Below are 23332 nucleotides of genomic sequence, written 5' to 3'. Positions count from 1 at the left end.
CCAGACTTCCCCCATCAGAACCCTTGGGGTGGGGCCCGGGCACCCATGGTTTGATGAGTTCTCTCAGGCGATTGTGAGGCAGGGTCAAGAAAGAAAAGCGCGCGCAAGCTCCGGGCGTCTGCGCCCAGGGCAGCGCGAGGTAAGGCGCTAAAGTGGTTTTCGTCGAGCGGGAATCTCGGTCTTGCCGGGCGTCCTCAGTGAGAGGCCCGCGTGGACCGACTCTGGAGACACTGGGGTGCTCGGGTCGCAGAGGCCGCGCATCACGCAGGGATTTCCCCCTATCCGTCCCGCTACCGAGGTTAGTAGCTCTTCCTCTTCCCCTTGTCATCCGGCACTCAGGACGCACATCCTCCCAGCCTTGCCAACCTCCCACGCCGCAGGGCGCAGGCCGAGGCCCGTGCCCCAGTAGCCACCGCCAGCCGTCTGGTGGGCGGACTGCCTCGGCCCCCCGCCCTCTCAGCCAACACTTCTTCAGGCCGGGCCCCTCGCTCTGGCCGCGGCTCCACCAATCCCGGGCCTCGCCCGCCGCCACCGCCTCCGCACCTGCGAGGAGGAGCCCGCCCGCCTCCGCCGCAGCCGTCGCAGCGTCCCCGCCCCGTTCCGCCCCCTTCGCGGCACCCAGAGATCATAGGCCGCCGGCGTCCGGCTGCCAGTAGTCGAGGAGCGGAAGCCGCTTTCCTGAAGCGGGCTTGGGTGCTTCAGAGCCCGGCCGGCTGCTGAACCGCAGCTTCCGGCAGCCGCTGCAACGGCTAGGCGCGGGGCGCCGGCGCCCCGAGGACCCCGTAACCGGGCGGGCGTCCTGAACGGGCAACCCCGCCGAGGGAGGTGGCCGTGGCGGTCGCGCTCGGGCGCCCCGTGCGCCGCACTCCATGCCCGTGTGGTGCTGCCGCTGCTCCCTGGCCGGTCATTTCAGGTGACTTCTCCACCGTGGAAGAAAAGGGGGCAGGCGGAGGTTAGAGTGCTGCGGGGCCCTGCGGCAGGGCAGGGGCCGAAATGGGTAGAGGCCGCGCGGGTTAGGGAGTCGGGGACGGGTCGGGGGTGGAAGGCAAGCGCCTGAATTGCAGAGGCCTCCCGCCTCGGCTGCTGCTTCCTCCTGGTTCCTTTCTAGTCGAGGTTCCCCGCCTTGGCTCCTGGCTCTGGGAGACTCTCCTCTGTTGTCCCCTTTTCCTCTCCCTGGACCGTACTAGTCACGGGACTGCGGGACCGGCTAGGCCCGGATCTAGTCGGTTACGGCGAACTGAGACTTAAAAGTAGTGCGAAGTTTTAGTGAAGGGTTGTGAGGTTCTCCCAGCCCCACACACACCTTAAACATTTTTTTTTCTTAAAAAAAAAAATCTAATAACGTAAGTTACTGGGTTGAAGGGAGGCAGGGAGCTATGTTTAAAATGTGATGTTCTAGCTACAAATATGTTTCTGACTTTTAAGATGTCAGTCATTGTAAGTCATATATATTGTAGAAATTTGAAAAATGTCGCGATTCTAGACTAACATTATGAGGAACGTTTTTAGGGGTGATACGGATAATACATTTTAAAATAAAAGTTTATTTACTAGATCTAGCACAGTTGGCCAACATTTCATTCAGTTATGGAGAGAAAGACCGAAAGCAATTTGAAACTAGTTTTAACCTTGTGGTGAAGAAAAGATAAGCTTAGCGAAGACTTTAGTGAAGTGCCTTGCCTTATATATACACGAATGTGCTAGAATAATGATATGCAAAACTTCTTTTGTAAAATATGAAATTCTGATCAGAGTTCTTAAATTGGGCTGCATATATAGACTTTAGGTGGCCAGTGAACTTGGATGTAAAGAAAGGTACCAGGAATTTTCACTCAACTTTAACCAAAATCTGTTTTCTTCAACTGTGAATATAAGCAGTAAATCACAGTAGTATTTGTGACTTTGTCATCAATAGAAATCACAAATATTTTCATACCACATTAATTGTTGCATATACCTAGAAATACTGTTTATTTATTTCTTCAAGATTACAGTAATTATTTTACATCACTGAACTTGTTATTTAATACAATAGAGGAATACATAAAAACATATTCCAAGTTTACTTTTTAGTTTCCTTGTAAATCCTGTTATGTGTTTAATAATATTATTCAAAGAAGAGGTCCAGAGGCTTCACCAAATTGCAAAAGGTGTGTAAGGCACAGAAAAGACTCAGAATTCCTGTTGAACTAGAGCAGCAATCCAGGCTTGCCTACCTTCTCAGTGAGTTTTGTAGGAGTCTCTAAATTCTGGATATTAAAAATTATTTTATGTAATAAACTGCTGGATATTAAATTCTAGGCAAATTTGTGTGGTGCTACTTGACAGTGATTTGAGAGTATCAGATCCACTTTGGAGAACTTTAGAAAACAAGTTCGCCTAGTGAAAACTTGTTAAACTGAAGCCCCTGAGAAAATAATATGCTTTTTAGAAAGTACTGTCCAAAAGCCTTTTGACACCTTTTGGTACAGTTGAATTCTAAGGACACAGCTTGGGATTCATACGTGTTCAACTAACCCTAGGTAGTAAATATCATGTGCTTACGTCCTTGTACAGAAATGTGGAGGAGGAGGTGAAAACAATGTATTTGCTATATTTTGATCTTGAGGGATAAGGGAAAACAAGCCTGCTAGCCAAAGAATAAAAATTGTGATTGATAAACCATATTTCCATTGTATAAACACCTCTATCTTATCTAAAATTTAAAAAAGAAAACGTTTATTTAATAATTAAAACATTTCCTTAGAAGAAGGTTTATAATTTACTAGCACAATTTTTTTTTTTTTGAGTAATCTCATTAGGAGCACATTTTAAAACCAATAGTGACAGTGTCTACATTTTGGATCTTGCCTTATATCTGAAAGAATAAATATTGTGAGAGAACTGTCTCCTAACTTTCCAAGGAAGAAAACTTCCATACTTCCTGTTCTAGAAGATAAAGAGTGTGACTGACTTCCTTTGTGACTTTAGAACCTTCTTTTCTTATGGTAATATCAATTTGGTAAAAATCTAAGCTCATGCTTCCAAAGACTAAACTCAGGTAGTAAAGCATTTCATTTTGAAGGATCATTTAGAAAAGTATTGCTGGTGTGAGAAAAGTGTTTTGTTATTCAAATATTATGTCTGTGCCATCCTTTTAAATTTGTTTTGAGTCTTTGGACCATAATGTTTCAAAAACACAACATGGAAGGCATCTAAAATCATCTGAAATTTCAAATAGTCTTCTAATTTGATGCCTAAGAATAAGGTAACTATTTCTGCATATGTGTAAAGTGCTGTTCTTTACTATTCCTAAAATTTAATTATATTTTCCAATTTACTGCCTCAAAGGAAAAGTAGATTTTTTTAAAGTAGATTTTTTTATTACTCAAGTACTTGTTTTAAATAGAACAAACATTCAGCAAATTGGATATCTGCAGTGGAAATTTTCACTGTTCATAGACCTGTGAACACAGTATGCATATAGTATGCATATACTGTAAAATATGTACAGCAATACTAAATTTATAGTTTAGACTCTGAATTTTTTAGAAAGAATACTTACTAATAGGTCTTTGTTTCATTGTTGCTTTATGTAAATTCAGTGAACCTTATTTTCATTTCTTCTCTTGGTTCAGTTTTTCATGCCTGTGTTAAACCAGTATTTATCAAGTACCATGCAAGTTTATTACAAATAGTTTATACCAATATTATGGATTATATACACAAAGATTATACCTATGACCAGTTAGTAGAAAATCAGAACAAATTACATATACTCTGGAGAATTAAGATAAGCTAAAACTTTGGCTGTATATACTCTACTTGAGTCTTGGGAGAGACTAGTGTCAAATTGCTTGAGGCCCACACACACACAAAAAACCTACTAGATCTAGTAAATGAATTCAGTGATATTGCAGAATACAAGATCAACATACAAAAATCAGTTGTATTTCTGTACACTTACAATGAACAATCTGACAGTGAAATTGATAAAACAATTCAGTTTATACTAGCATCAAAGAGAATGAAATATTTAGGAATAAATTTAACAGAAGAAATGTGAAAGTTGTACATTGAAAACTAGAAAACATTGAAAAGAATGAAAGGAGGCCTAAATAAATGGTAAGGAATCCCATGTTCATGGATTGAAAAGCTTAGTATTCTTAAGATGGCAATAATGGCAATATTCCTTGAATTTATCTACAAATTCAGTGTAATCCTATCAAAATCCTAGCTGCCTTTTTTTTTTCAGAAATTGATGAGCAGATCCTAAAAGTCACATGGAATTACAAGGAACCCAGAATAGCCAAGACAATCTTGAAAAAAGAACAAAGTTGGAGGATTCACACTTCCTAATTTTACAACTTACTACAAAGAAACTGTAATCAAGACAGTGTTACGTTGGCATAAAGATAAACATAGATCAATGGAATAGAATTGAGAGTCCAGAAATAATTCCCTTCATTTGTTGTCAGTTGATTTCTGTGGGATCCCAAGACAAAAGGGAAATATCAGTCTTTTCAACAAATGATGCCAGGACAGATGAATATTCACAAGCAGAAGAATGAAGTTGGACTGCTACCTCATACTATATATAAAAGTTAACTCAAAATGGATGAAAGACCTAAATTTAAGAACTAGAACTATAAAACTCATAGAAGAAAACAGGTTTGTAATCTTAGATTAGGCAGTGCTTTCTTAGATATGACACCAAAAGTACAGCAACAAAAGAAAAAAATAAATTGGACTTGATCGAAAATTAAAACTTTTGTGATTTAAAAGACAATATAAAGAAAGTGAAAAGACAACCCACAAAATGGGAGAAAATATTTACAAATCATATATCCAAAAAGGGACTTGTATCCAGGACATATAAAGAATTTTTTTAACTCAACAATAAAAAAGACAGCCCAGTTGGAAGGTGGGCAAATAATTTGAATTATTCTCCAAAGAAGATACACAGATGGCCAATAAGCACATGAAAAGATGCTTAACATTATTAGTCATTAGGGAAATGCTAATCAAAACTGCAATGAGATGCTACTTTACACCTACTAGAGTGGCTAAACTAAAAAACACAAAAAATAACATGCTGGTGAGGATGTGGAGACATTGGGACCCTCATATCACTGGTGGGAATGTAAGATGATGCACACTTGGGAAAATAGTTTGCTAATTCCTCAAGATGTTAAACATAGCGTTTACGGCCCAGCCATTGCATGCACTCCTAAGAGAAAAAACATTTATCCACACAAAAATTTATATGAATGTTCATAGCATATTTGTAATAGCCAAAAAGTGGAAACCATCCAAATGTTTATCAGCTCATGAGTGGGTAATATACAATGGAATATTATTCAGGCATAAAAAGGAATGAAGTACCAATATATCCTACCACCTGGGTGAACCTTGAAAACATGTTAAGTGGAAGAAGCCAGACACAAAAGGCTACATAATGTATGAGGAGTTCCATTTATTTGAAATTTCCAGAGTAGGCATCAGTAAGACAGTAGATTAGTGGCCGCCAATGGCTGCAGGGAGGGAAGAATGAAGAATGAGGGCTAAGGGGTGCAGCATATACTTTTGGGGTGATAAAATTTCTCTGAAGTTATTGGTAGTGATTGAAAAACCTTGTGACTACTTAGAACCCTGAATTGTACACTTTAAAAGGGTGAATTTTGGACTTCCCTGGCAGTCCAGTGGTTAAGTCTCCGTGCTTCCACTCCAGGGGGCGTGAGTGCAATCCCTCTCAGGGAACTAAGATCCCACATGCCAAGTGGTGCCGCCAAAAAAAAATAAATAGAAGGGTGAATTTTATATGTGAATTATATCTCATTAAAGGTCTTTTTTTTTAAAGCATTACCAAGTTCCCTCTATTTATTTACCTTGGTTTAAGGCCTGATCAGATGATCTGTTGTTTTTCTGATGTTTTTGAGCTCTTGAAAACTTTGTCTTTCTTGATAGAAGCCTAACAGAGGAGGCATTTTATTTCTAATTGTCTTAACCTCTTTTTTCTTAAGTATAAACCAATTATTTGAGAAGACTAGTCCAGTGTAATGAAAGATCCTTGTAAAATGTATAGTCGGGGTTGGTGGTGGTGGGATGAATTGGGAGATTGGGATTGACATATATGATTGGGAGATTGGGGTTGACTAATATGTATAAAATAGATAAATAATAAGAACTTGCTGTACAAAAATAAATAAAATTCAAAACAAAATGTGTAGTCAATTTATAGAATTGATAGCTATATTAAAATTCTGAGGCCTGCAAGAAAAAAAAAAAGGTTTCTTGAGACATCTTGACTTAGAATATTAAATGCTTCTTAATAAGTTATTAAAAAATGAATTCTACTGTACCTTTAAGTAAAAGTGATTCGGAGTTTAAGCCAACACTTCTAGCCATGATTTTTTTGTTCTTAAGGAATTTAAATATTAAATATTTGTTTCACAGTGTTTATTTTTAGACTTAAGAAACTGACCAAGGCATTTTAGATCATTGAGTTTTGCTTATAAAATCAAATATGGTAGTAACTGCTAAAGTACCTTCATTCAGTCATTCAGAGGATTATCAGTTTGCTCTCAGAGTGTACAGGATATCAGATAATATTCAAGTATCTAGTTTAATATTTATATAGTCTCAAGTTGACTCTAACCCCCAGCATATCTGCCCTTTTATTAATGTGAAACATTTGTTAGGGTTTGAAGAAGGAGACATCTTTTTAATTATCAGAATCTTAGAGTGATGATCATTTTTATTAATTAAATTCCAGGTTATATATATGGAAGCAACAGTGTTTGAGATAGGGATGTCAGGAGGAGACTGGCCATGATGTCTGCATCTCATGAAAAAGAACTGTGGCCTTTACAACCACCATAATATTAACGAGGCCTGGATACCTAAAAGGACTAATCAGAAGCATCCAAAGGAAGCTGGGGAACCTGTCCTGGGCACACACTTTGGAGAAATATCAGGGACAGGCTCAAGTATAATATATCCTTGTTGAGTTCAGTTGTCAAGAAGCAGAAGGCAAGACAGCCAGTACATCTGGATCTGATCAGTGGTGGGAGTTGGAATGCTCTGAAAGGGATGGATTGAGCATAAGACTTCTTTCAGGGGCAGGCTTGCAATGTGAGGAGGGGCTTTCCTAAGTAGCCATATCCAAAGGGTATCAGTTCTGGCCAAAAGGGGCCATGTATTGTTAGGGGAGCCCAATTACTGGGGGTGGGAAATCTATCAGTGTATCCTGGGGAACTCTGCCCTATCCTGGGGTAGTTCAGGAACTTGGAAAGTTATAGGGAAGCAGAAATTTTGGTCTCTGCCTAATTCTTTCCATGTGTCATCCTCGCCCAAGGATCAGTGAGTCCTGTGAAATAACTGATCCATTCCCATGTTTATCATTTTAGGAATAGTAATAAGCACACTCACCCACTGGTCAGTACTGTTTAATATTTTCAGACATTGGCCTGTTTCTGACTATATGAAAATGAAAAATAATTCAGGAATTCTGTTCTGAAGTTATCTCTAGTATAATGCAAAACTAACTGTGTTCAAAGGATACTCCATTTATTACATGAGCTTGTCAGAACGCCAAAACTAGTTTCTAGGGAGGCAGTTGGGAAAGAAGGTAGACTGGAAATTAATGTTAAGATCTTTGCATTTTTCAGTATCTCTTTGAGAATAAGATGTATAAACCTTATTTTTTTTACCAAAATGCACCATTTGTAATATATAAGTTCAGTAACTTTTCCTTAAAGTATTATGTGACTGTTTTTTCCCAAATATACTACCTCTATTGCACTCATCTTTTTACTAATGAGAAAAAAGTGAATGAGAAACTTTCCAGTCCTAGGAGATCTCAGAATTATAAAAATCCCTAATACAATGTTATGTCTTTGGTCATTAAAAATAGCTTCTTATTTAAGACTTGCCTTCAAGGCATTAAAGATACATGAGCAGCTACATTCAGCCCTCCATATCCACATGTTCTGCCTCCATGGATCCAACCAACTGCAGATGGAAAATATTTGGGAAAGAAAAAATTCCAGAAAGTTCCAAAAAGCTAAACTTGAATTGGCTGCATGCAGGCAACTACATACATAGCATTTACATTGTATTAGGTGGTATAAGTAATCTAGAGATGGTTTAAACTATGTGGGAGGATGTAGGTAGGTTATATGCAAATAGTATGCCATTTTATATAAGGGACTTGAGGATCCATGGATTTTGGTATTTGGGGAGTGAGGGTGGGGTTCTGGAACCAACCCCCCTTGGATACCGAGGGACCACTGTATTTAGGATTTCTAGCAAAGTGGTGTACATTGACGTGGCTAAGGTACTAATTTGAAAGCATTAATCAAAAGGATTTCCTTTTCTCCTTTTATGGAACTATTGAATATTTTATGGCCTAAATAAAATCTGAATAAAGACAGATTTTTATAAAGGCTATATTGACTGTATATCTGTTGTTTTGTTTTTGTTCCATATTTTCCTTTTAAAAGAAACTATAGTGACCCTGAAACTGAAGGAGAGATTTTTAATTCCTTAGTGCAATATTTTGGTGATAATTTGGGGCGAAAAGTTAAAGCTATGCCATTAGTTGAAGAAACTTCTTTACTTGAAGATTCATCAGTGACTTTGCCTGTGGTAGTAATAGGTAAGTTTTATTGCATTTTATCTCTTAAAATTACAGTTCTGATCCTTACTACTTTTATAAATGCACAGTTGCATAGCATAAGTTCTTAGGATTGTATTGAAAAGTATTCTTAGGTTGCTTAATATTTTTAAATAACCAATAACCAAATCCTTGGAGAGAGGAATTGGTTGATCTGATATTAGATTCTGTGTTAGAATAGAACATTTTTTCATTGAAGGGTTGATATTACTCTATTATTTTAAAATATCAGTAGTCTATCAGTTGTGTTACTTATATGACAGTGTCATGATAATGATGATAACCAATGTTATTAGAGCCCTGTATAGAGCATTCTGTGTACATTATTGGATTATGCCTTAAAACGCTATAGCCCTCTGAGGTTGTAGGGTATGGACAGACAGGGAAACTCAGTAGTTGAGTAACCTGTGCAAGTTAGTAGTCAGTGCTCAGTTAGTAAAGAACATTATAGTACTCTACAGTTAGGTTTATAATATTTTAACCATATGTTACTATTGTATATCTATTGTACCACCTCAATAGATAGGTATATAAGATTAAAAATTAAGTTATTAATAAAACCTAATTCAAAATTATAAAATTTTATGATTTTGTTTTATTGCATGTATTTAATTACCTGTCATATGTATCTTTAATATTCAAACTCATGAAGTTTGACAAGTACTATAGTGTGAAACCAAGCCAAAGGAAGGAATTATGGGACATAATGTACCTTGATGGCATACAACTTCCTTAGTTTCTTTGACTTGTTTCAAGTTAATGGAGAGGAAAGTCCTGTGCTCTGTCTGGCATATTGACATCTCTCCATAGGAGATTCAGTAAAGGAAGGAAGGAAGGAAAGCAAGATAGTTCTACACTAGATTCCCCTCTAGGGGAGCTGACAGTGTTTGCAGTATTTCTCATCCAAGGTATCTTGGAAACTAAATCTCATGTTCATTTCCCACTTATATCCAACCCTGGTTTTCCATCCTGGATGTCTTGCCATAGACAAAGGAACCTATGTCTTCTTGTTCCAGTTGGGCTATGGCAGGGTCAGAAAAGGAAAAACTACTTTCATCTGCACCTTACTTCCCCCAAAACAATCTGTTCCTATTTTGCCTCAGCTAGCCAAAGCGTAGCTTAACCTCATGTATATAGGGCTATTATTGCTGGCAGTAGCACTGCCAGCTGATCATAATAAAGGGCTAATTTCCTTAATGTATGTAATTGGTTTTCTGTTGCTGTCATAACACATTACCGCAAACCTGGTGGCTTTAACAACATAAATGTATTTAACTGTTCTATAGAACAGAAGTCCAACACTGGTCTCACTGGGCTAAAATCAAGGTATCAGCAGGGCTGCATTCCTTTTGGAGGCTCTAGGGTAGATAGAATGTTTCCTTGCTTTCCCAGTTTCTAGAGGCTAGTATTCCTTGGCTCCTGGACCCCTTCTGCATCTTCAAAGCCAGCAGTGTTGTTTCTCTTTTAACCTTTCATAGTTATGGTTCCTCCTTACCACAGGTGGGAAAGGGTCTCTGTTTTTAAGGACTTGTGTGATTAGATTGGGCCCACCTGGATAATCCAGGCTACTCTCTCTAGCTCACGGTCCTTAATTTAATCACATCTACAAAGTCGTTTTTCTCTGTAAGGTAACACGCTCAGGTTCTTGGGGTTAGGAATGGGAAATCTTTGGGAGTTGGGGTACATTCTGCCTGTGTATATATTTCTCTATGAACTGTTTATTTGTATTCTTTTTGTATTGTCTTTTGAGTGTTATTTCTTTTTGATTCTTTGAGATATTAACTCCCACTATTTTTCGTATAGTCAGTATTTATTTTAATAGGCTTTATTTAGAGCAGTTTAAGTCTATAGGAAAATGAAACAAATTACAGAGAATATTTCTGTAAATACTCTCCCAACCCCCTTTTATACCTTTTATTAACATCTTTATTATATATTCCTTTTCTTCTCCTTCCCAACCCCCTTTTATACCTTTTATTAACATCTTGCTTTGGTGTGGTACATTTGTCACAATTGATGAACCACTGTTTTTATACATTATTATTAACTAAAATCTGTAGTGCACATTAGGGTTCACTCTTTGGGTTGTACAGTTCTATGGGTTTTGCTGGGTGTATAATGTCATGTATTATAACATCATATAAAATAGTTTCACTGCCCTAAAAACCTCCTGTGTTCCACCCATTAATCCTTTCCTTCAACTATCAAACCTTGGTAACAACTGATCTTTTACTATCTCTATAGTTTTGCCTTTTCCAGAATGTCATATATATGGAATCACTGTATGTAGCCTTTTCAGACTGGCTTATTTGACTTAGCAATATGCATTTAAGATCCTTCTCTCTGTCTTTTCATGGCTTGATACTCATTTCTTTTTATCACTGGATACTATTGCATTGTATGGATGTTTCAGTTTATCCATTCGCTTATTGAAGCACATCTTGGTTGCTTACAGTGTTTGACATTTATGAGTAAAGTGCTGCAAACATTTATGTGCAGATTTTTGCATGGCCATTAAGTTTTCAACCCACCTAGGAGTGTGATTGCTGGGTCATATGGTAAGACTATGTTTAGCTTTTTAAGAAACTGTCAAATTGTCTTCCAAAGTGACTGTATCATTTTGCATTCCCAGCAACTATGAATGAGAGTTCCTGTTGTTCCACATCCTTGGAAACATTTGATACTGTCTGTGTTTTGGGGTTTAGCCATTCTGATAGGTGTGTAGTATCTTGTTTTAATTTGCAGTTCTGTAATGATATACAATGTTGAGTAATTTCTCATATGCTTATATTCCATCTCTATACCTTGAGGTACAGAGCTTTTCCCTACTTTTTAATTGATTGTGTTGGTGGTTTTCTTATGGTTGAGATTTAAGAGTTCTTTGTATATGTTAGAAACAAGTACTTTATCAAATACATGTTTTGCAGATATTTGCTCCTAGTCTGTGACTTGCCTTTTCATTCTCTTAACAGTTACTTGGCAGAGCATAAGTTTTAAGAAGTCCTGCATATCAGTTTTTTTCTTTCATAGATCTTGCTTTTGGTGTTATATCTAAAAACTCATTACCAAACCCAACGTCACCTAGATTTTCTCATAGTTATTTTCTAGATGTTTTATAATTTTATGTTTTATATTTAGGTCTATAATCTGTTTTAATTCATTTTTGTAAAGATATAAAGTTAGTATCTAGATTCACATTTTTTACATGTGGATGTCCAGTTGTTCTAGTACCATTTGTTGAAAAGATTATCCTTTCTCCATTGCATTGCCTTCGCTCTTTTGTCAAAAATAAGTTGACTGTATTTGTGAGGATCTATCTCTTGGCTGTCTATTCTGTTCCATTCATTTATATATTCTTTCATTTCCACACTGTCTTATTGACTGTAGTTTTACAGTAAGATGAAGTTGGATGGTATTAGCCCTAACTTTGTTCTTCAATATTATATTGGCAGTTCTGGGTCTTTTGCCCTTCCATTTAACTTTAGAATCAGTTTGCCAATATCCACAAAGTAACTTGCTGGGATTTTTATTTTGATTGCATCAAATCTGTAGATCAAGTTGGGAAGAACTGACATCTTAACAATATTGAATCATTCTATCCATGAACATGGAATAGCTTTCCATCAATTAGATATTCTTTGATCTCTTTCATCAGAGTTTTGTGGTTTTTCTCATTTAGATCTTATGTGAATTTTGTTAGACTTATACCCAAGTATTTCTTGCAAATATAAGTGGGGTTGTGTATTTAATTTCACATTCTACTTGTTCATTACTGGTCTGTAGGAAAGCAATTGACTTGTATATATTAACCTTTTTCATGCAACATAATTGCTTGTTACTTCCAGGAGGTTTTTTTTGGTAAATTCTTTGGGACTTTTGACATAGATAATCATGGCATTTACAAACAAAGACAGTTTTGTTTCTTCTTTCCCAATCTGTATACCTTTAATTTCCTTTTCTAGTCTTAGTGCATTAGCTGGGATTTCCATTAAGGTGTGTGATGAGTAGGAATGGTGAGAAGAGACATCCTTTTCTTGATCTTATAGGGAAAACCCCCCTAATTTCTCACCATTAATTATGATGTTAGCTGTAGGATTTTTGTAGATACTCTTTGTCGAGTTAAGGAATTTCCCCTCTGTTGTTTGTTGAGAGTTTTTACATGAATAAGTGTTGGGTTTTCTCAAATGTTGTTTTCTATTTCTGTTGGTATCATGATTTTTCTTTAGTTTTGTCTTTTTCTTTTTGATTCAAGGAAATTAGCTCTTTACCTCAGATCTTAACTCCCAGTATTTGCCATTTAAAAAAAATTTTATGAAGTCAAATGGTTTATTTTCCTTTCTGTCTTTTGAGTTTTGTGTTGTACTTAGAGGCTTCTTGCTACAGCATTATAAGTAGAAATATTAACCTCTTTCCTAATATTATGATGTTACTTTTCATGTTTATATCTTTGAGCTTATTTTATTTGGGGCAAAATATTAGACAAGGAACAGGATATTTTTCTGATGGCTTACAGTTGTCCCAGATAGATTAAATTTTTGGTAGATGGATATAATAGAGAAGTGGCAACCCAGACTAAAAGAACTACAGAAATCAAAGTAGTTGTTGGAGTTCAACAACAACAAAAAATCCAGTTTGGTTTTGGGTAAAGGATATAGAAATACAGGAGGGAAATTATTAAGAGGTGGGACTTGAAAGATGGTTGAGACCAGAACATGGAGAACACTGGATAGAAGAAACAAGCAATGAAGGGCTTTGGGTAGAGTGGGTAACATAGCGCGGGTAACATAATGAGAACTCTGTTATGAGAGCTCATTTGAATGTAGAATGTGAAATGATTTGAAGTAGGTGAATCTTGAAGAGGAACAAGAAGAGATTTTTGTCTTCTGAGTGAGAATATATGAGTGAGAATAACAAAGGCAACTGAATGGATATAGGTGACAAAATACGTTTAAACCAGAACCTGATTAACTTAGGATTTTCCTGGTAAGTATCATACCAGCAAAGGAATGAGGTTTAAAGGAGAGGCCACCAAAATGGAAGAACTCATGAATTTGCTTTTGAACACATTGTGATTAAGTTATTAGTGGTTCAGTGAGGTGAAGAAGTGGCATATGGAAATTTGGGATATATTTTTGGGGTAAGAGGTCAGCCTAGATATCTAATTTTGAGGGTTAGTAGCATAGAGAGTTGAAGCTTTGAGTAGGTGAGACTCCCAAAAGAAAATAGGAGAGAAGACAAAAATCTTCTCTTGTGAATACTTGGCTTTGAGAGTTTAGAGAAAGAAGAATTGGTGAAGGAGAAAAACCATCTGTGAAACAGAAAAGCCAAAGAACATGAGTATTAAGATGCAAGATACACCCCTCTCCACCTTTTTTTTTTTTAATAGGAAATGGACCCTCAGGAATCTGCCTTTCTTATATGCTGTCAGGCTACAGACCATATTTATCATCAGAAGCAATACATCCAAACACAATCTTACATAGCAAATTAGAAGAAGCAAGACATCTTTCCATTGTTGATCAGGTATTATTTTTCACATGTTGATGCTTTTAAATTTATTTATACTGAGACAAGGTTAGTTTTCTACTATATAAGCATTGTATTTCTTAGCTGAAAACCTTTTCTTCTAAGTAACACCTAACATTTTAATTTTAGAATTGTAAATATATTCTGCTGAGTTGCTTCCATTTATTTTCCTGAATTAATTAGAGCAGAATTTCACAAATTATTTCCTGATGGAGTTTAATAGGTGCTCTATGCTCTGGTAAGTTTGGGAAATGCTGCTTTTTATTATTAGAGTGTCATGGTAGACATAGTAAGGCATACTAGCATATTAAAGGCATCTTCAAGTTTTATAGTAAAATGATCTGATTAGCTTTTTGAAACCCAACCTTTTCCCGTACTTATTTGACCAGAGAATCTATTAAGATCTCAAGGAATGTCAGTGTTTTGTAGCACACTCTATAGGAAATGCTGGATTACAATAATGGTCTTCACTATTATTATGTTAGCCGGAGTTTTTTTGTTTGTTTTTCCAAATTCTATCTGCCTTTTTTCTTTCTTTAAAAAAAAAAAATTCAGGACTTAGAGTACTTGTCTGAGGGCCTTGAGGGTCGATCATCCAATCCTGTTGCAGTACTTTTCGACGCACTTCTTCATCCAGATGCTGACTTTGGGTATGATTATCCATCCATTTTGCATTGGAAATTGGAACAGCATCATTATATCCCTCACTTAGTTCTTGGTAAAGGTCCACCTGGTGGAGCTTGGCATGTGAGTATATTTTCCTTAGCATTTTAGTGAATGTGAATTATTATAAGTCATCTTGATAAGACCATTTTGATTCTTAAACATTATGATATAATATTATATATGATGATTACCACATCTTTATCTGAGAATTTTAATGTGTTTGGATAAATATGAATTAATTACTAGTAGAAATTAAGCCAAATTTGATTAGTGATAATGTCTTAGAATAAGTGTTTCTCTAAGAATTATACAGAAAATATTTCAAGATGTTTTGCATAGTACAACATTTTTAATTCATTTATTCATTGTAGAGTTTACAAAATTTCACACAGTATTTCATTCTAATATGTATTATTTCCCTACATTTTCAAGATCTTAAATGAAAAATGTAAAAGAAAAAAGTTTGTATTAGTCTGCTTGGGCTGCTAAAATAAAATACCATAGACTGAGTGTCTTAAACAACAGATTCACACTTTGAAGGCTGGAAAGTCCAAGATCAAGGTGCCAGATGATTCAGTTTATGGTGAGGGCTCTTTTTCTGGCTTGCAGACAGCTGCTTTCTTGCATATCCTTATGTAGCAAAGAGAGTGTGAACTCTCTTCTTGTAAAGCCACTAATCCTGTTATGAGGGCATCAGCCTCATGACCTCATCTAGCCCTAATTACCTTCCAAAGGCCCCATCTCCAAGTGCCATAACGTTGGGGGGTTAGGGTTTCAGCATGTGGATTTGGGGGGTGATACAATTCAGTCCATAGCAGAGGTTAAACCAGAGGACTATCAACATAAAGATTCAGCATATTTCATTAGCAGGCAGCAACTAATAATTATTCTTCACTCCTGTGTCCTTAGCAGTTAGTACAGTGTCTAGTGTGTGGTGAGTGCTCACTTGTACAAATAAATGTTAAATAATTTTTGCTGTGTTATGAAATAAAGACTTCATGGGAATTTTAACTTTAAATATCAAATCTTTAGTATAAACTTCAGTTGGATATTCCTATATTAGTGCAATGTTATATGGCTAAAAGTTGTTTACATTTATCAAACGATTGTTTCAGAGTATTTGGGGACTTTATAGATTATATCACTGACTTTTTCATCTTAATTACCTTTATAGTAATGGATAGCAACTATCAAAATATCTGTGCCTTTTAGCTTACATGTTTATATTTGCTTTGTTAATAAGTAGCATTCTTAATAAAACTGCATTTATTGGAAAAGCCATAATATATTTTTTAAGTTTTTAGAGAACCTTCTATAAATTCCTGAGGTTTTATTGTACATATATATTTTCTGCTTGGAAAAATGTGCAGGCAATATTTGATCTCTGTTACTTCATTTCTCCCACTTACATTCAGGAAAGTTAAAGTATGGATAAGCCTTGATTACTAAAAACATATTTGAATCAGTGCTAAAGCGATATATACCTGAAACTTGGTTCTAATCCTAGTATCAGGCCCAGCCTGCTTCGAAGCAGTGGCAACTTGCTACATTCTCTTCCTGTGGTGATCTTGTACTGTCACAAATAATATGACTTTATAAGCCGTAGCACATAGTAAGTGCTCTGTAAATGTTAGCCAATGATAATAACAAGTCCCATTCCCAATACTGGGCTGTGTAGAAACAGGACAAGAAGTGTTCAGATAAAAGAAGGCATAGCCTAAAAGAGTTGGTTGAAAGAGATCATTGGGAAAGGTGCTTTTGGCCCTTGGGCTTTTCTTGCTTTGTACTGAGCAAAGTAGAAGTAGGGCAAGCTTGAAGGGGCTCACTTCCTTAAAGGCAGCATTAGCCTCAGCAGTGAGTCTGTTCTTAATCAGGCAACCACTAACTTATTTCCCTAGTTTTAGAAAGCGATGCCTGCTATATTGAAACCAGCTTAGACTTCACAATCATAATTGATTGGGGTGGGGGGGAAGCCATTTTGCTGCCCATTTAAAAAAATTTGTTGGGCTTCCCTGGTGACGCAGTGGTTGAGAGTCCGCCTGCCGATGCAGGGGACGCAGGTTTGTGCCCCAGTCCGGGAGGATCCCACATGCCACAGAGCGGCTGAGCCCGTGAGCCATGGCCGCTGATCCTGTGTGTCCAGAGCCTGTGCTCCGCAACGGGAGAGGCCACAGCAGTGAGAGGACCGCGTACCGCAAAAAAAAGAAAAGATTTGTTAATAATATTAAAATGGAAAGACATTTAAAGCGTTAGAAATGAATGAACTTTTCCCCTTTTGTTTAAAATGAAAATACTGATTTGCTCCTCTAACACGATATTCTGCATCTAATTATGTTGATTATAGGCATTGGGTAATATTGTAAATCTGATTTATAAATATATAGTTACATGAAAGAAGGAATATAGATACTACCAAGTGTTGAAAATATTTGAAAGTTAATTGGAATAAATTTCCAGAGGTGATTTACACAACCATTTAGGATTTATTAGAGCTCTGCTTATCCAGACTTAATTATAGTAAATGAGATGGTTTTGGTTAAAAAAAAAGGAAAAAAAACCTTGTTACTGATAAAATGTGTTTTTTGATTGTACATTTTTTATTCAAATAGAATATGGAAGGCTCGATGTTGACAATCAGCTTTGGAAATTGGATGGAGTTACCTGGACTTAAATTTAAAGATTGGGTATCTAGCAAACGAAGGTAAAGATAAAACTATTAAAATTTTGGTGTACAATGGGAGTCTGTCAGCAAATCTCAAACTAGCTGTGATCCTGTCTTAGATGAATAATATTGATGCATGTGTCTTTCAAATAAAACCTCTTTGCAGCAGTGGTTATGAGCTAGTTTCTATTTAGAGATTTTATAAAACTAAGCACACAGAAGTAAGGGCTTGTCTACAGATTGTTAATCATAGTTTTATCCCACTCTCCTGTTAAACCACTCTGTTTTGTTACTTTCTTGTCCACCTACATATCCTTTCCTTATTTACTTATTTTTATGAGTGGATATATATAACTTATTTTTATGAATGGATATATAACTTCATGTATGCATATCTCATGTATACATACCTAAAGTATTTGACTTTTCAGAGTAGAAGAGTATATATAATGAATAATTTTAAAACGCTTAAGATTTATATGATCTGAAGAGAAACCAGAATATATATAATGAATAATTTAGAATGATGGAATAAAATAGAATCCATGATGTGATTGCCTACTTGGCTGTAGAGGTGAATATTTAATAAGAATACTAAAATATGAGAATAGAAAATATGAAAATCCCCTAACACAACATTGTAAAACAACTATACCTCAATGAAAATTAATTTTAAAACAAAGAAAATATGAAAATCTCAACTTGAAAGAATAAAAGTTTATTTTGTATTTATTTGGGAGAAAGAACCCAAAATTTAAAAAGAAATATGAAAAGCCCTATCATTTTCAAGCCATTTTCATTCCTATAGATAGGAACTACTAATACACAGAATCTACTCTACTTTGCTGCCAGAAACAATAAATTAAAGCAGGAAGTTACTCAACCTTTGTTAGAACAGGGCTGTAATGTTTGAATGCTTGACTTTCTGCTAGATAGAAACCATGTTAATCTACAGTAATTATCCTTAATTTAAGAAGATTTAAGGAAAGTAAATTTAGACCAGAGTAAATTTAAACCTTTCAAATATGACTTTTGGGTTTTTAAAAAGGAATTTTATATGGGTTTGAAATGTTAAGTTGCAAAATCAGGCAAATTGTACAAGTTCTTGATTTTCATAAGTAAGAAAGTGAAATTGCTCAACATATTTTTCCCTTTATGATGTGGGTAAGAAAGGGAAAGAAAGCTTTATGATTTACATACCAGAGTGTTCATCCTTCTAAATTGAGCATATTGTGTGTTTAAGTAATATGTGAAAATGAATCTTGTGATAAATATTAGCTTTAGTTCCTGCCCTTGCATAGTGTTAAGACTCTTAGACCTCTAGAGATTGGCAGGGTTTAAATCCTGACTCTGTACCTTCTAATGTTATGACCTTGGTCAAATAACTTAAACTAGCTATCAACTTCCTAGTTTGCAAAATGAAGATAATAATAATAGTAACTATTACATAGGGTTTCTGTACAAATTGAGAGTTAATACATTCTAAATCTTAATTATTAGTCATTAAACTTTGAACTTCTTCCAGTTACAAGTTACACTGAATTATGTGAAATGATTTGGTGTTTTTTCTGGGTTTTCTTGGCCCCACTGCATGGCTTATGGGATCTTAGTTCCCCAACCAGGGATCAAACCCCGGCCCTCGGCAGTGAAAGCACGGAGTCCTTACCACTGGACCACCAGGGAATTCCCTGATTTGGTGTTTTTATTTCTACTTACTTCTAATTGGGGCATTGTTTAAGGATACTAATGCCCATTGCTTTAAATTTCAAGTGAAAAATAAAAGATGTATTAACGTGCTTTTTTCATAAAGAGCAGCTTATATTTATAGATCTCTTTATGAGTAGGAAAACACAGAGAGAGAACTGTTATCTACTTAAATATGATTTTGTTCAGCAAAAGACTGATCTGAATTATTTTTGGTCATTAGGAAAACAGAAAGCAACTTATTAAAAATCGTGTCTAGATATTATGTTTGAGAAGTATATGTATTGCAGTCAGACCTGTAATATCTCGATGGTTGTAAACAATTCAGTCAATAGTTAAATAGAATACAGACTGAATAGTATAGCTATAGACTGAATTATTTAGATTACAATTGTGACATAGACTAAAATAGTCTAATTTTCAGATATCCACATTTTAATCCATTTATTTAATAAAAGTTTATTGATAAAGGCAGCTAATCTGAACAGATACTTATACAAGGCATTGGGGAAACAAAGATGCATTAAATACAATCTCTACCCTCATGGGACTTCCTCCATTGATAAACTAATTTATTAACATTTTTAAAGAAAAGGAAAGGCTTTCTTTCTTTGTAAAGTGTTATGGTAAGTGTTAGCTTTAGCTTGGACAGTCCAGAGGAATTAAAAAGATGTAATAGTTTACTAGATGGAGAAGTGCTAATCATGGAAACTAAAAGGATTATCTTCATAGAATATATTTCCTTTTCTTTTTATAGGAACCTAAAAGGGGATCGAGTTATGCCAGAGGAAATAGCTCGCTACTATAAACATTATGTAAAAGTCATGGGTCTTCAGAAGAATTTCAGAGAGAATACTTACATTACCTCTGTATCAAGACTCTACAGAGATCAAGTTGATAATGATGGTCAAGACAGAGATATTTCAACACAGCATTTACAGATAGAGAAGTCAAAATTTACCAAGAGAAACTGGGAAATCAGGGGTTATCAGCGAATAAGAGATGGTTCCCATATTCCCTTCTGTCTCTTTGCTGAAAATGTAGCTCTGGCAACCGGAACATTGGATTCTCCTGGCCGTTTGGAAATTGATGGGGAAGATTTTCCTTTTGTGTTTCATTCAATGCCTGAATTTGGAGCCGCTATAAGCAAAGGACAGTTGTGTGGCAAAGTGGATCCAGTGTTAATTGTAGGTTCTGGGCTTACCGCAGCTGATGCAGTACTGTGTGCTTACAACAATAATGTCCCTGTGATTCATGTATTTCGCAGACGAGTAACTGATCCAAGCTTAATTTTCAAACAGCTTCCCAAAAAGCTTTATCCAGAATACCATAAAGTCTATCATATGATGTGTACTCAGTCATATTCTTTAGACTCAAATCTTTTATCTGATTATACCAGTTTTCCTGAGCACCATGTGCTTTCCTTTAAGTCGGACATGAAATGCATTCTTCAAAACATCTCTGGATTAAAAAAAATATTTAAGCTCTCTGCAGCAGTAGTATTGATAGGTTCTCATCCCAATCTGTCCTTTCTGAAGGAGCAAGGGTGTTACCTGGGCCACAACTCAAGCCAGCCAATCACATGTAAGGGTAATCCTGTGGAAATAGATGCATATACATATGAGTGTGTTAAAGAAGCCAACCTTTTTGCATTGGGTCCTTTGGTTGGAGACAATTTTGTTCGATTTTTAAAGGGAGGGGCACTGGGTGTTACACGCTGTTTAGCTACAAGACAGAAGAAAAAAAAGCAGCATTTATTTGTTGAAAGAGGAGGAGGAGATGGGATAGCTTAGAGCAGGTTTACAAGTAATTTATATGAACACTTTACCATTAAAGATTTTTAATAGTGGTTTTACAGTGTACTGGCTTGAATTTTCTGAACTTGAATTAACTGAGAGAGTCTCAAGCTATAGTAACTATTTTTTAAAGTTACCAGAATTTGGTGTCCTAATTACATTATAATGTATCAAAGGTGTCAATTGTCAGACAAATAGAAACACTGCCAATTTGGTATACTTTAAGTTCTCACTTAACTAAAACATTCTTTTCTTCCAAGACATTTTTTGTGATCATTGTTGCTTATTTATGTTTGATTACAAAATATGACAGCATTGAATCTATAAAACCACAGTCATTAGGCCAGAGGTTTCCCTCACTTTATATATTGGGTCACCTTGCTGCTCAAAGGGTGGTTCAAAGATAGCATCAGCTTCATTTCTGGCTTGTTAGAAAGGTAGACTCTCAGGACCCACAACAGACTTACTGAATCAGAAATTACATCTTAATGAGATCCTCAAGGAATATGTATGCTTATTAAAGCTTGAGACACACCGGTCTAAAAGAAAATGGGATGTAAAAAGGTACAGATAGATGCTGAGGGTGGGTGGAAGTAGAGGGCATATACTACTCAGGTTTTATTTATTTTGAAATTATCAATTGTATAAATCTAATTTATTAACAAATATGGGCTTTTAAAATTTTTATTGTTGAAACCTTGACAGGTAATTCATAGTTTCAGCTTCTAATTTAAACAGTCCAATAATGTTGGCATATACTGAGACATCCAGGAACCTGCTGAGATATTTTTTAGAGATATATTCTCTAGTTAACTAGCATAATACTATTTGCAGTTCAATAAATTTTGAATGGAACAATTTATTCCTTTGTGAACACTGAGTTAAGTTCTGTCACTGAAACTTAAGATATTTGGGCATAAGTACTTATAATATTGCAATACTTTTTGAGTATTACCAGAATTATTAAACATTAAAATTGAAAAAGTTAAAACCTGTCTTTTCTATTCTCAAGGTGATTACTTTGAAATTTGTTCACTGGAGATGACATAGCATTTAATCCTTTGGTTATTTATTGAATTATGTTCTATCTTGATTTATATTTAGGTGTGCTTAATGTCTTGTGTTTTCATGCAGATCCCCAGAAATTTAGTATTAGACAAGAAAAGTGTTACTTGTGAAGTTCTCCATGGCAAATTGAATTTCTGAAGTCTTTTTCTCTCTTTTTTTTTTGGTAAAATTTATTTCACCTGGAATGTGTTTATTCAAAGTCTATTTCTATTTTATTTATTTATTTATTTATTTATTTATTTATGGCTGCATTGGGTCTTCGTTGCTGTGCACGGGCTTTCTCTAATTGCAGTGAGTGGGGGCTACTCTTCATTGCAGTGCGTGGGCTTCTCATTGCTGTGGCTTCTTGTTGCGGAGCGCAGGCTCTGGGTGCGCGGGCTTTAGTAGTTGCGGCTCGCGGGCTCTAGAGCGCAGGCTCAGTAGTTGTGGCACACAGGATTAGTTGCTCTGTGGCATGTGGGATCTTCCTGGACCAGGAATCAAACCCATGTCCCCAGTATTGGCAGGTGGATTCTTAACAACTGTGCCACCAGGGAAGTCCCTCTTTTTTTTTTTTTAGTATTAAAAAATGGACTAAAAGTATTTTTCTGTTCATGTTATTGCAATGTTATGTGCTTACAGAATAACAATTCACCTTAAAATAGAATTGTTTGGAATAGACATCTACAACTAGCTGTTTCAGATGAATTCTTACACTCTTGATAACTGTCATGTATGATTAACTTGGTTTTAGAAATGACTTACCCAGTTTTTATAATGGTAACTTTTTCAGATTAGTTTCACATCTATTGATATGGTATAACATCCTTTCATGCACTTGATTGAGCACTTTCTTGTTTGTTCTTTTGAGTTCTGAATGAGTTGGATTGGATGTTTTTCTTAATGTCGATTCTAAATTGAAAATGACATTGTTACAAAGATGGTTTCTAGGGAAGGATAAAAACTGTTGACATCCCCTTGTGTCTCAAAAGTTTTCTTTTACCCGACCAATAGCATTTTTGCAATGAGAGTATTCACATACACGCACAAAAAGACTTCAAGGAAAATAAAACTTCAGAAGGGCCCTAAAGGCCCTAAAGGCCCCGGGCCCTAAAGGCCCTGGTGAATAATTTCATTTTTAGCAACCTCACATTTCTCAATTCTCTCTCAGACCTAGCTGTCCTATGTTGCATGTAACATTAAAGCTTATTCTCTGATGTGATATACTCTTGTACTCTTAAGTTGATCAATTTCTGTCCCATAATTCCAAATCTT

At 36.1% G+C, this 23332-nt stretch overlaps 1 protein-coding gene across 4 annotated transcripts; it reads left to right on the top strand.

Moving 5' to 3' along the window:
- The first annotated feature begins 600 nt into the window (after positions 1-600).
- OSGIN2 (oxidative stress induced growth inhibitor family member 2) lies at positions 601-22970 on the top strand. 4 transcript variants are annotated; one of them, XM_067711812.1, is made up of 7 exons: positions 601-913; positions 4235-4650; positions 8484-8638; positions 14043-14179; positions 14738-14929; positions 17458-17549; positions 19972-22970. In XM_067711812.1, the coding sequence occupies exons 2-7, from the start codon at positions 4547-4549 to the stop codon at positions 21005-21007; spliced, it is 1716 nt and encodes a 571-aa protein (XP_067567913.1). In that variant the 5' UTR covers positions 601-913; positions 4235-4546; the 3' UTR covers positions 21008-22970. The 4 variants fall into 4 exon arrangements, with proteins under 4 accessions (XP_067567913.1, XP_067567914.1, XP_067567915.1 ...); XM_067711813.1 differs by lacking the exon at positions 4235-4650; XM_067711814.1 differs by lacking the exon at positions 4235-4650 and having other exon boundaries at positions 601-952.
- Positions 22971-23332: the final 362 nt, after the last annotated feature.

This window comes from Pseudorca crassidens, chromosome 17 (genome assembly GCF_039906515.1).
Source record: "Pseudorca crassidens isolate mPseCra1 chromosome 17, mPseCra1.hap1, whole genome shotgun sequence".
Classification (NCBI taxonomy): Eukaryota; Metazoa; Chordata; class Mammalia; order Artiodactyla; family Delphinidae; genus Pseudorca; species Pseudorca crassidens.
Note: the sequence above shows the minus strand (reverse complement) of the source record. Positions and strands in the feature narration are given on the sequence as shown.